At 34.3% G+C, this 13,884-nt stretch overlaps 2 protein-coding genes across 2 annotated transcripts; both read right to left on the reverse strand.

The window, feature by feature from the left end:
- Positions 1–1,064: 1,064 nt before the first annotated feature.
- On the reverse strand, positions 1,065–4,774 carry LOC127799026 (GDSL esterase/lipase At3g27950-like). Its single transcript, XM_052332719.1, has 5 exons — positions 4,267–4,774; positions 3,925–4,128; positions 1,938–2,113; positions 1,559–1,838; positions 1,065–1,462 (listed from the first exon to the last, which is right to left on the reverse strand). The coding sequence occupies exons 1-5, from the start codon at positions 4,604–4,606 to the stop codon at positions 1,236–1,238; spliced, it is 1,227 nt and encodes a 408-aa protein (XP_052188679.1). The 5' UTR covers positions 4,607–4,774; the 3' UTR covers positions 1,065–1,235.
- Positions 4,775–7,233: 2,459 nt separating this feature from the next.
- On the reverse strand, positions 7,234–8,387 carry LOC127800358 (uncharacterized). Its single transcript, XM_052334931.1, has one exon. It carries the CDS (start codon positions 8,335–8,337, stop codon positions 7,453–7,455), a length of 885 nt encoding a protein of 294 aa, XP_052190891.1. The 5' UTR covers positions 8,338–8,387; the 3' UTR covers positions 7,234–7,452.
- Between the last annotated feature and the right edge of the window lie 5,497 nt (positions 8,388–13,884).

Below are 13,884 nucleotides of genomic sequence, written 5' to 3' on the forward strand. Positions count from 1 at the left end.
AGCACGACTATCTCACGAATCGAGTGGTGATTGACCCCAAAACCCTCATTAGAACCCCAGCCCACTGTGAGACTTTGCTAGACACAGTAAATGTACAGAATAATTTTACTCATTTATGTTCATATATTATTGAAGAAAAACCCATTAAAATGGACTACCAATGTGGACAAAAAAGTGTTATTTTTTACAAAATTTTAGAAGAATCATTTTGTTTTTTATAATTATAAGCATTATATATCATGTAGAAAACTTAAAAATTATTTTCTTTCGATAGCCCAAATTAAAATATTTATAGAGACTCTATATGAAAAATAGTTAAAACTACAGAGTTTGAGTAAAATTTTAAAATATTATATGGACCCACTAGTAGAGGTGTGCAGAAATTTAGTCTAAGCCGTTAAAACTTAAAACTAAAAGAAGGATTGATTAGTTTGGTTTGATTTGAGTTTTCAGTAAAACAATTTGACTTAAAAATTTTGAGAAAAAGAGTTTACAATTTGCATGTGAATCAAACCTTATGAGTTTTATATATATTATATTTACTTAAAATATATCTTGTAATTTTTCAGAAAATGTTTAGTCAATTTCTTATTTGAAAATTTATATACAAATAAGAAAAGAGAATTATAGAACTTTTTTAAAAATATTTTTAAATTACAAAATATCTGTTTAAAAACGACCCAAATGATAAGGAATGTGATAATTCACAATTTTTCTAAATTTCTATGTAAAAGAAAAATAAAGTAAATCTTCTAATTCAAGGTGCTGATACACTCACTAGCCATTGAGTATAAATTCTATTAACTAACGAAGCTTTGATCTAATGGCAAAAGAGAGACCATCCTTAAAAGTTTTAGATTTGAATTTTTTTATGTTTAAATTATTTAATTATACTCCACTATCCTTACGCAGTCCCTCATTATTCGTGTCTTCGATTTTAATAAAAGAGATAAATTATTTGTGGATGTTTTGATTCACTATATAGGATAAAAAATCGAATCTACTATCTATTAATGCGAATTTCAACTTATCGTGGTTTAATTAACTAATTGATATGTATCCTGTACTCCTAATCAGAAAAAATAAAAATTAGAATATGATTAGCTTAGCTGCCATCAGGACAAAGTACAGGTATGGTTCTCCACGGAGACACCTTCGCCAACACAATTCGCAATTCCTTTGTTATATATATATGTATGTATATGACTACCAAAGTCCAATCTCTCATCCAGAGTTCATGGCTTCCGGCATGCCTCTGCAAGCGGCAATGGAGGATCAGATAAGGAGCCGTTGATGATCTGCTTCGCGACAAATCGGTTCGCTGCCTCTGTGTAGTGAATTCCATCCCAACTGATGTATTTCGACGGATCGCTGCACGATTCTGCCTTGAAACCCTTGCGTCCACACGGAATGTACCGATCGTCGTAACTCCCGCAGCAGAACTTCATCGGATCGTTGAATCCTGAGACAGCGACGACGGCATCGCCGGATTAAAATCACGATTGAGGAAAGCAATTCGAGCTCAAAAGCAAACCGATTGAATTCTGTTGAATCTTACCTAGCTTCCGCGCGTTGCTGATGAGATTGTATTTGGCGGAGTAGACGTCGACGTAAGTGAGTGTTGCGTTAGGGTTAAGCCCCCGGAGCTTTTGGATCCTGGCCTTGAGCTGTTTGTTGAACTCCTGAATCAAGTCGTTCTGGTCCTTGGAGCAACCGTTCTGGTCCACCGCTGATCCAGGATTGTTCTTCAGGTAAGTCTTGGCGTGGTACGGCAAGCAGCCAAGGGGCCCGACGTTCAGAACCATGATGACATTAGCAGCGTACCATTGATGCAGAGCCTGGAATTTTGCAGATCAAGATCGAAAACAACAACATGATTCATCCATTGAAACATAGCTTATGATTGCAAAAAGATCATTGTCTAGACAGAGACACGCCTGGATACTGTAGTCGAAGGAATCGAGACGAGCAAGAATGGACTGCTGGGCTTCGGCCGCCTTGGAATTGAGTAAGTCGAAGGCGAAATCGTTCTGTCCGATGTCTATTATGTAGAGAGCCTTCGGGAACTCCTCTGGCCTCGGGAGCAAATTCAATGCTGTGTCGTCCTTCATGCCTGTAAGTTACCGTCTTTCTCAATCAAAATATAGATTTAAAAAAAAAAAAAAAAGTAAGTATTTTGAATAAAAATATTTTTTATTTTATTTATTAAATTTATTTAAAAAATTATGTGACTTTTTATTCTGAGAATAGATAAACCTTATAGATAAATTATTTTAATACAACATTATCTTACTTATTTTAACAAACGTGACGAGAAAATATTTATAAGAAGCAATTTTACTATAATATCCTTGGGAGGTTATCATTAACTTGGAGCCATGTGTGACAAAAAGTCCAATATGTGATCGTCACGTGTCAAGTCTTAGGAGCTCCATATGTCTTTATAATTTCTATTATGATTTTGAACTGAAAAGAGATAGAGATGAAGATTCAGTTAACTAATAATATCTCCAACATCTCAAGCATTATCTATATTGGGGAAGGTTATCTTTTCTCCACATAGAAAGGGGATCGATCTCTATTTTTTAAAGATATCTTATCTCCTAAGTAAAAGACCAAAGGATATTTATAAATAAAGGACAGTCTCTACAAGTATGGGGATTTGACTCCGAAAGAACTTTTTTATTTTGTCTATTATTATATCCAATTTATAGCCCTATGAACTGACTTAAGCGTCGGAATGATCGCGGGGAACAAGTCTTCACCCTTTTTGCAGGTACTTGGTTCGCGATAGAAGAAGATGATCGATTTTGCATCATCAAAACGTTATCTAATCGGATATTTTTTGAACCTACACTTATGGTTTCACTTCCACGAAGTTTTAAAATAATATTAAGACTCATGATTGATGACGGTATCATCATTTATGTAATATCTCCAATAATATCTAATACCTCATCCAATAAAGATGCAACACATAACTAATAATATCGTTATTAGTCATGACTCTTATCATTATTTTGTGACGAAATTCAATCATCATTCATCACATAATTAGTCATGCTCGTTATGAAAAGTTTAATTATTTGAATGTGACATTTTAGACACAATTTTAATAATTACCACTTCATGATATAAATTATTGAGTTGGGATTTGCCCGAGAAAAATTAATATTGAGTTGTGGCGGGTAAACTTGACAACTACTCACCTTTTGATGTACAAAATACTGGAATAATATCATTTTGACGCTGTTAAAATATTTCATACTCAACTAAAGCTTTATCTCTACTTCACATATTTAACCCCAATATAAATACCAACCTCTACATTTTTCCTTTGGTTACTATGCTAAAAAATTGTTCATCAAGAAACTACACAAACCAAAATCGAATCAAGAATCAATTTTAATTAATTACTATCAGGACACAAATTAAATGATTGAGCCACAATAAGTTAAAATTTACACTAATAGATCGTGAGTTCGATTTCTTATTCCTTATGCAGTGACACAAAATCCCTATCTATAATTTATCTCTTTTGTTGAAATCAAAAAATGAATAACAAAAGATTACACAAGAGCGATAATTTCAAGAATCAACATTAATGCAAAGAAAGAAAAACTTGATTTAAAGTAATTATTTTTTCTTTGAATTTATTATTTATTTTAAAATTATTAAGTCATAATTTATAAATAAATAATAAAACTTGTGTCTATCTTGAATGAAATTTATATTTAAATTTGATTGAATAACTTATGTTTTTGTTTATTTTTATATATAAAAATTATATTTAGAAACAAATTTCTATATTATTTTATTTATACATTTCCTCACATATTTATTTTTATTTTTATTTTTCGGGCAACCAAATTATTCACATCAGTAGTGTCTCGAGAAAAAAGAGGCCTGTGGAGGGGAACTGACCGTCGGCGGTGTGGTTGTTAAAGCGGTGGAGGGTTAACGACTTGAAGTGATTGAATAGGAAGAACTGGCGATCGAGACTGAAAGGGCTCCAGCCTTTTGCAACATCCAGAGACGATCCTCCCAGGGCGAAGCTAGCGCCATGTCTGTAATTTCTGTTGTATGTGTCGAAATAAGCCCCCAAGTACGGGAAACCCAAGTGCTCAGCTGCATAATTCAACAATTAATCGCAGCAAACCACAACGAGAAATCTCCTCGATCGGAGGAATATTCTACCAACAGCTTCCATAGAATCTAATAAAAACAGATATATATGTATATATATCTTTGGATTTGGATGCTTACCGATGAAATCGATGATGAGGCGACCGTCGCAGAACCTTCCAGAGTACTTGCCGAAGAAAGTCTGGCCGTTTGGCAGATCCAGATCGGCGAACATCGCTTGGTGTTGTCCGACGTCGGAGTTGTTGTCTCCGAAGCTGAACAGCGCTGGAAAGCCACAACTCTGAGGCCCACGGCCAGCAGCCACGCCCGCCTCAACACCGCCAACAGCCGCGGCGGAAAGCACGATCCCGAGAGCCCAGAGAGCCATGGTTCCCGCGCCCCCCAAGGCTATCTCTCTCCTATTCGAGAATAGAAAGAGAAGCCGCGAATGGCAACTTCGGATACTTGCTGGCCCGACCATTTATACTGGTCGAGATGCCGACAACTTGTCGGAGCTTCCAGTTCGATCCGGAAAACGGGGTTTCGCCGGCCGGAAAGGGAATCCTCACACGTCGGCATTTTAGATCCTAGATTGTAGCCTGTAGGGGCTGTTTAAACTTTGGAAAGGGAGGGATTTGGGGTCGGCCCAGTATCGAGACTCGTTTTTGCCCTTGCAAACTCTAAGTTGATCTGGTTAAAAAGAATTTAGAAATGGAATACAAAAATTACAATTTATTTATATATTGTAACTCAAATTAAATTATTTTTAGTAAATAATTTATTTACTAAATAAAAAGTTATAAATATATATATGTATATATTTATCCACCCCTCAGTCTCAGTCTCAGTCTCATCTCAAAAGATATATAAAATAAATAACATAAATAATTTTGTTGACCATGTTTATAAATAAAGAAATGATATAAATAATTTCTTTTGACCATATATTGGTCCGGTGCAAGCTAGTAGGGGACACCACCTCCCATAAGATAGAGTTGGCAAATGGGCTGGTCGGCCTTACCCAACTCGTCTCCTGTTTGTCCCACTTATTTCATGGGTTGTGCTGAATTTGGCCTGTGAAGGTGGTAGGTCGGGCCGGATAATAAAAAATAGGGACCCGACACGATCCTTAATAATCAGGCCAAGATGGGTTGGCCCAAACTATTTTGATGGGTCACCTCTATTTTATTAGATATTTTGATGGGCCATCCATATTTTTGATGGGTCGGGCCGAGCCATAGGCCATGGCCTCATTTTGGTGGGCTACTCTCATTTTTGATGGGTTGGACCAGACCACGAGTCACAAAGTACTGACCCGACACAATCTACTTGTTACAATATCGGGTTAGCTTGAGTTGGGTGGGAAGTGGGCCAGCCAGTTGGGCCCATGGGTTGTCCGACCCATTTGCCAACACTACCATAGGGTCGACGCGGCCTCTTTTACATTGCTCGTATGAGATAATTGTTATGCTATCTATATGAATAGATGGCAGGTGACAGGAGGTACCAAAATTGATTGAAATGTGAGAAAGGGCAGCGGTCCTTCCCTTTCTTTCTTCACAATCCACGTACGCGTTGAATGGTCTTGGCTCGGCGCATTCTGTAAATGGCATTCTCATGTGCAAATCTTACAACTTACTACAGAAACTAGCTAATTATTATAACATATATTCATCAACACTACAGTAACAAAGTCCAACTCATCACTTCACTTCAAATACCATATATCTCCATTATATATGCATACGCATACGCACACGCATGCAGAAATATTATCTAAACACAGAATTTTAATATCTTAATGTTATATATTGAGTATGTATATATGGACGGAGGAAGGAGACAACTAACTCTAAGGATTAACCAGCTGAACCAAGGCCATTGGAACCGCACTGGTAATTGATTCGGAGGGCAATGCTATGTTGCCCACGTGGGCCCGTCTCTGCACATGGCCCCACGTGCATGAGCACCCCCCCCCCCCCCCCCCCCCCCCCCCCGGCGCTCACTGGCGGGCAAATGCTATGTTGCCCGCCAGTGGGCAACATATATAGCAGGCCTGTTGATTCGGGTTGTAGACTACTTTTTCTTTAAAGAACCAGCTCTCTCCCTCTCCCTCTCCCTCCCTCTGTCTCTCGATTAACTTTTATCTTTATTTATGCTGCTTCAGGTGCAAATCAAGACAAGAAAGAAAAAAGAATTAAGATTCTCTTTGCCATTAAATTTATTTTTCAGGTTTTTCCTTAAAAAATGATTTAAAAAGTAAAATTATGTATTTTTTTTTTTAATGTGCCGAGGGATCGGCACCTCACCTGCGTTTTTTTTTTTTAATAAATTTTGTATATATATATATATATGCTCCTTATTATATACATATATAACCCTACAAATCTATTTTTATTCTTCTGTATTAATTGAGTAAATTCTTCTTTTGGTGTTATTTCTCACTAAAACCTTATTAAATTTCAAAATATTATTTATTTATATTTTTAAAAAAATTAAAAATAACTATACTAAATAACCATTAAGATTTTAATTCATGATCTCCATATATAATTATAATAAATTTAGAAACATTTTTACCCACAATCAGAACCTCTTTGTATAAAATTATATATAATTATCAAACACTTGCAAAGCAAATATTTAATTGAAATTATTTAATTTTTTCATTTAACAAGCATAGTATATATATATATATATATAAGTAAACTTAGAAATATCGATGGCAGAGTGTGTGAGAAGCATTAATTTAAACTTTAAAAAACTACTTTTTGATTATTTTTCTAATAGTAAAACCGTTAAATATAACAATTAATTATATTTTACAAAATGAGTTATATAAAAATGTAATATTATATCCTTTCCCTTATAAAGTGTAAGGATGATAATTATCGCCCTCACGTTTGTGGTTGTATTAGGTGTCAAAATTTGTCTGCTAAATTCTCTAATTTATTTCTCTTATTGAAATTGTGAGACTGAACAGGAGAAGCGCTCGTGATAGTGTGTTAATAAAAAAAAATAAAAAAATAATAATATATAAATCAGCATACGTAAGTAATTGACTATAATACCCTTTTTTTTTTTTTTTTTGGACAATAGTTCAATTTCCTTTGAGATGAATTCACATACAGATTTGTGTGCTCAAAATTCAATAATGCATACCCAAATTATAATTACAGGTCTTGCAAGAATTTCATCATTATAAAAAAGATAAAATAATAAGAATGGTGATTACAATATTGGAGAAAGTAGAAACAAATAAGCTTGTAAATGTGTGTGAAATGTGTTTATACAAATCTTTAACAAAGAAAGAATGGAAATTACGCTTCAGATGGCTGGGAAGCTCCTTCCCGGGCTGTTAACGTTCGCAAAGAACCCTAACAGATCTTTCCTGTAGGGAAGAAACGACTTTCTCTTATTGCCTTCCTTCCGCGCTCTGTTCTGCACGTAATACACTTCGTGAGGCGGCGACGACGCCTTCCCGCCGACCCTAGGGACACTCTTCTCTTGCAATTTCCCAGGAAACCTGGATTCGTCGCAGGAATTTTGCCTAGACCTCGAATTCTCAGCTCTCTCGATTTTGTCGGCATTCCGATCTCTGCGCTTCGGAGTCAAGAACACGAATGAGCTCTTGCTGTCGCTGTTGCTCCGCCAAAGCAAATCTCGCAATTTCCACGTCTTCGACGCCGATCCTGTAGATTTACTCTTCTTGCACCTACTCGGCGATGCTTCTGCTACATTCGGCCTCCACACACAGTATGTTCCCGGAGCTACACCTTCCAATTCGACCGCTTCCGAGGACGACGACGACGACGGAGAATAAGGCTCTCCTATATCCTCAGTAAACAACTTCTTCAAGGGCAGTCGTAGAGTCGATCTGACAGGCTTATCGTCGTCGTCATGTATCAGAACATCGCGATTGAAGATAGGGAAAAACCGACGTACTTGACCGTGGAAAAACATCTCATCCGCCGTAACCTCTAGATTGCTGCGTACCAAAGTGAATTCGAACTCATCCTCCTCTTCATAGTCTACGACGTTGTTCGACTCCTCGTCGGCGCGAAATTGCTCTACGACCTTGTCGGCGACATCAGCAACTCCGTCGGAAGAGTAGCTGTTGAAGCTGAGGCAGAGAGTTCGATCTCCAGTCTCCGGCGGCGCTGGCGCTTCTACAGGCTTCCGTTGTTCGCGTCCTTCCATATTTAAGGTCATAGATACAAAGAGAATGGAAAAGATTTCACAGAAAGCTAGAGCGAGCGAGAGAGAGAGATGAGAAATGAGGGGTTTCAGGTTGATGGTGGGGGGTTTTTATCCGTGCGGAAGAAGAAGAATTCGCATCGGGTGTCAAGGTCATTCATTCACTTCTTCCTTGCTTTGACAGCTGTCAAGAATGTTGCGCACACGTGTGTTTCTAGAATACTACGTGGAATTGAAAATTTGATCCAAAAAAAAAAAATTGTTCCTCCAATTAATTTAATGGATCTATCTAGAAGAGGAAGTCTGGCGAGGGGATATTTTATATAAAGATGAATTTACTTCATTATTTTCGGAGATTACCAATCTGAGGACGCGTGTACTAGTACACAATCGTTATGTGTCTATTTTAGGAATCGTCATGTATTTTCTGGATCTCCATCAACATTTCCATCCCAGATTTGATTTGAACAAGAGAAATTTGGTCAATCGAGATTCTCTCCAACGTCCTCTTTCAAAGATTATCTTATCTTTTTTGAATAAATTTTATGTTATATATAAATAGAGGTTAACTTCTACAGGTATGAGTATCTGACTATTGAGTGACTTTTCATTTTAGTTATTTTCTTCTATTGATTTGAGCGTCGAAATCATCTCGAGAGATTAAAACCCCGCTCTTACAAGTATTTGGTTCGAGACAGAATTCGATGATCGATCCAGTATCATCATTTAAGTCCTAAATTTACAAAAATAACATTAATTAATTACATTAAATTTGAATTAACTTAGCTAGCTAGCTAATTGAGTAATACCCCAGCTATGGTTAATTATGACCTATATATATATATATGTTAGATTATTATGTAATAATATAAGTAATTTAAACTATATATATATATATCCAGTAATCAGAAATTGATAGTAATTGAAGAGTACTGAATTTTATTTGTCTTAAAAATCATCATCATCATCATCCCAAGTTTAATCATGCATGCACGTTGATGATCTAGAAGTAGAACCCACCACCCTGCCTGATAGCATATATATATATATATAGCATCAACCAGCTTTTTTTCTACGCCATCCAATGACGAAAACTCCGATTCCGCAAAAAGTCCTCCGTCCGGTCCGCCCCACCATATTTCCCGCGTTCCCAAACAAATCCTTATTCGTATGCAGTCGTTCTAGGTTATCATGGAGTCCACATATTCTAGAAGTACCATATACATACATACATACATACATACATACATGCACATTTATTTATTAGACTAAAACCAATGGTTTCTAGAATGAACCAATCACCAAATTAATGCCGTTGGGGGGAATGGGGATAGACCCATTAGATTAGATTAACAAGGGAAAACTTTATTAAATAATAATTATATTTTAATCTGATAATCTAACCCGTAAATTTCTTAAGTTTGACCGTGTGATTATGCGGAAACGAGCTAAATAACATGTGATATGCTCCCATCGTACGTATCCCAACAAAGGAAGATATAATTGTTCTTAATTAATATCGAGAGAGAATCTTTAACTGATAGTGAGTATCATTGAAGCCTCGTAATAATAATAGATAGATATGAAACATAGTCAATTATCGAAATAGTATATATCTTACCACTTAGAGTCCTTAATTTATTGGGTCTGTTGTTGTATAATTATAATAATAAATTTTTAGATAAAAAATTATCAATGAATAATTCACATGTGACTTATCTGAGTGATGCATGACTCACTCGAGGAATGGATGACTCTTTTGGACAATGGATGATTTACTGGGAAAGAAGATCAATTAGAGGAGCAAGAGAGAATCTCTGTGCGGACCCTTTGATGCTTAAGTTAAACTTTCGTAGAAGTGAAATGCTTGAATGCAAAGAGTAATTAAGAGTATCAGAGTTTGTCTATAAAATGAGAGGAAAAAACCCCTTATTTATAGCGATGGGAGGGGCAACCATATGTCAGGTGACTCGATTTTCTTGACAAATAAGTTGGAGGTAGTTTTGACCAGGTCTTGTAGGGGCAATGGTGCATTGATTGCAAGGGTGGGCACGAGGGTGCGCTTATGGCACCCTCGGGTGAGGTCATGCAGGGGTGCAGGCATGGGGAACCCTTGAGTAAGGGTCACTCGAGGGTATGGGCACGAGCACGGGCTTGTGCGTGTTGGTGTTGGGTTGCATTACTGTCTAGGGTTGCATGACCGTGTGGGCTTGGGCACGTGTTAAGGCATGTAAGTGCGCACAAGGGTGTCGTAGTGACTGAGTTGAGGGTTGCGCCTATGCACGCGGGGGCTTTTGCTTGATCACATGGCGTCGTCTTATTTTTTTGATTCTTTCATTTATTTTTAATAATTTACTTCATCCATTTATTTTTGTAGGTCACATGAGGGTTACTTAGAAAAGCCCAATCTTATGATCTCCTCGAATTCTAGCTATTGGGTACTGTGTCTCTAATTTTAACTAAAAAGACCCTATTTCATGTTTTCCAATTCCATGCAAATTAATGGAATTAAAGGGGCTTTAGCCCATTAGTATATATTTACATATTACCTAATATTAGAGATGTAAATCTGGCTGTTGCCCCACCATGTGTGGTGCCTAAGATTGACCTACCACGGCTAACCCCACCATCCTCCTCTGCGATGCAGGAAACTTCACGACAGCATCGTTTTGATGTTTTTAAAATATTTTTATTTTTAAAATATTAAAAAGTATTTTTACATTATTTTTAAAAAAATTTCATGATTATTTTATAATAAATATTAAAAAATATCAAAAACGTGTTTTCAATTTATAAATGTGTGTTTATCCATGAATAGAGATGATTTTTTTTTTTATCTTTTAACTTAAAATTTTATGATTTTTTCTAGAATTTATTTTTAAAATTTATTTGAATGTATTATGAAATTTATATTTATTTTTAAATTGAATAACTATTATTTATAATTTTTTATATTAAAAATTATATTTATATAAAAATTTTATATTTTATATTTATACATTTGTTTCCATATTCTAGTTTCTTACTTTTAAAAAAATGACGTTTGTCTATTTGTATTTTAATTTCGTATCATATTCATTTTTCACCTTTATTTCATTTTCGTGCAACTTAAATCCTCGTTCTTTCAATTACTACATATTCGTGTGTAATAACACCACGCAAATAATAAGAGTTAAGCCAATCAAAAGGTTGGTATTGGTTTAATTAATTAGCATCCATGTGTCATTTGAAGTGTCACCCTTTGTGGAAGGCACACGATGATGTGACATTCATATGTTTATATCTTGAAGAATATAACATGTCGTGTCAATGTCAAGTTGAGGTGAATAGTCATGTCAAAACAATGGTCGAAACGTCATGATGATAGAGAATCGTGAGAAAGAAAGGATCTAAATCTCGAATTATAAAATACACAAAAAATCAAATGATTGAAATCATTGATGAACTAACAGTCATCCACGCGTGCTTGTGCTTCTATGTTATTTTTGACAAACTTGAGTCCTTAAGTTTGAGGTACAAAAACTATTTTTATTATTAATTTTTAGCTGTGGAAGGTTGACAAAAATTTTATATACCAAACTAAAGCCGCCAGCTTTGACAATGGCATAAAAGAATGTTAATTTGCACAATGTAAAGCCTCTTTGGAATGTGATCTCTTCAGATTGGGTCGACTTGAAGGGAAGTCCATGCTGTTGAGATTTGGATAAAAACGACATTTTACTTGACAAAAGGAACAAAAAGTTCAAGAACGATTAATTAATGATGATATATAAAAAGTATATTAATCAAAGTAATGCATAGTTATAAAAAAAACAAAATCCAAAACAATACGGTGTCAAAACCAAAAATGACGTGCAAATATTTTCTACAAAAGTCATTTTTTTTTTATATTTTTATGTAAAATATTTTCTTAGAAACTATTTTTCATATATTTTACTATTTTCTCACTTTACTATAAAAAAAATGATTTTAGAGAGAAATTTTTTCTTCTTTTTTAGAGAGAGATTTGGAGAAGAACTCAGGAAAAAGTTTTTAGAGACAGAATCGGAGATGAATCTTTTTCGTCTCTATTTTTTTTTGTTGTTGCTCAAAGATGGGTTTAGAGAATAAAATTTTCATCTGTAACGTCTGTGTGTTTTTACTTAAGACATAGATGAAAAACATTTCATCTCTAGATTAGAGGTGAAAAGTTAACTTCAGAGACGGAATTTAAAGATGGATTTTTTCTCCATTTCTAAAATTTGAGACAAAAAACATTCATTCTCTATACCTTTTTTTTTTTCAGATTGAGACGAAATTTTTCCTATCTAATTTTAGAAATAGAAGAGTTCTATCTCTAAATTTGCCTATGAGGTTAGAGATGAATAAAAATGTGCTTTCAAATTGAGTCGAACCTAGAACCAACTGAAAATAAGAGTCCTAACTCGAATCGTTTGGCCATGAGGCTACATCTTCGAATCAATTATTTAACTGTCCATTTATTTTAATTTTATTTTACATTTGAACATAACCTGATATCATAAATTAGATATACTTATAAAGTCTTTGAAGGAAACATGATTGAAATATTGGGTTGAATCAACGAAATATTCAATTTATCGACAGAATCAACGGTAGTTTGTTTGTATTTATGGGTGTTATAAAATTGATAAAAATTTGAAAGTTGAAGTGTATAATTGCTAAAATTCAAAGTTTATTATATATAAATTAAAGTGGAAGAGTTTTTTTTTTTTTGTTTATTTAATTTTAAGTTCAGCCTTTCATTAATATTCCAAGGTTCAACTAAATAAATTAAGTTGATGAAGGTATATAATTGTTTTTTAAAAGATATCACTAAATTTAGGTCATCTACAAAAATTGTCACTAAGATAAACCAAAATCAAAATATAAACCCAAAATGTCTTAAGTTCCATCCATGATTAAGATGAATATTAATAATGTTGATTAATTCGTATGAAATTTGAGTTAATTATTATATTGTCAAATTGCTGCATACTAAATCAAATTAATTCACAAATACCACTCTTAATGTCTACCACATCTTCATCTTGATCGTCCAGTCCAATTGTTGTGACGTGTCAAAAGCTATTATTATTATTATTATTATTATTATTATTATTATTATTAAATAATATATTATTCATCAATTGATTCCTATGTCATTTTCCTTAATTAAATCACACCCATAAAACACACTGAAATGAGCCATTAAATCATCGATCGATATTAATAAATTATTATAATAATTTAATTTTAATAATAATTATTATAATAATTTAATCAATTGGGTTTATTAAATAGAATTTTATTATCTTAAATTATTAACTAAAAAAACCCATTCAAATGATAATAAACATTTTGTATATTTTTATAATTTTTATTTATAATTTTTTTGCTAGTAGATATTTTTCAACTAGAGGGGGAAAAAATTTCATCACTAATTTAGTAACGGATTGATTCCCTCTCTAATGGCAATGTATATATACATTGTAACACATCTTCTTTTCTCCATTTGCTTCATAAAACCCTAGCTCGTCGCTTGCTTACTAGTGATCCACATTG

The sequence above is a fragment of the Diospyros lotus genome, chromosome 4 (assembly GCF_014633365.1).
Source record: "Diospyros lotus cultivar Yz01 chromosome 4, ASM1463336v1, whole genome shotgun sequence".
Classification (NCBI taxonomy): Eukaryota; Viridiplantae; Streptophyta; class Magnoliopsida; order Ericales; family Ebenaceae; genus Diospyros; species Diospyros lotus.

Coding starts and splice junctions, on each gene's coding strand:
- LOC127799026 (XM_052332719.1), bottom strand. CDS start 4,606: ATGGTCGGGCCAGCAAGTATCCGAAGTTGCCATTCGCGGCTTCTCTTT. Junction 4,129..4,266: donor CCTCATCATCGATTTCATCG/GTAAGCATCCAA, acceptor TGAATTATGCAG/CTGAGCACTTGGGTTTCCCG. Junction 1,463..1,558: donor CAGCAACGCGCGGAAGCTAG/GTAAGATTCAAC, acceptor TCGCTGTCTCAG/GATTCAACGATCCGATGAAG.
- LOC127800358 (XM_052334931.1), bottom strand. CDS start 8,337: ATGACCTTAAATATGGAAGGACGCGAACAACGGAAGCCTGTAGAAGCG.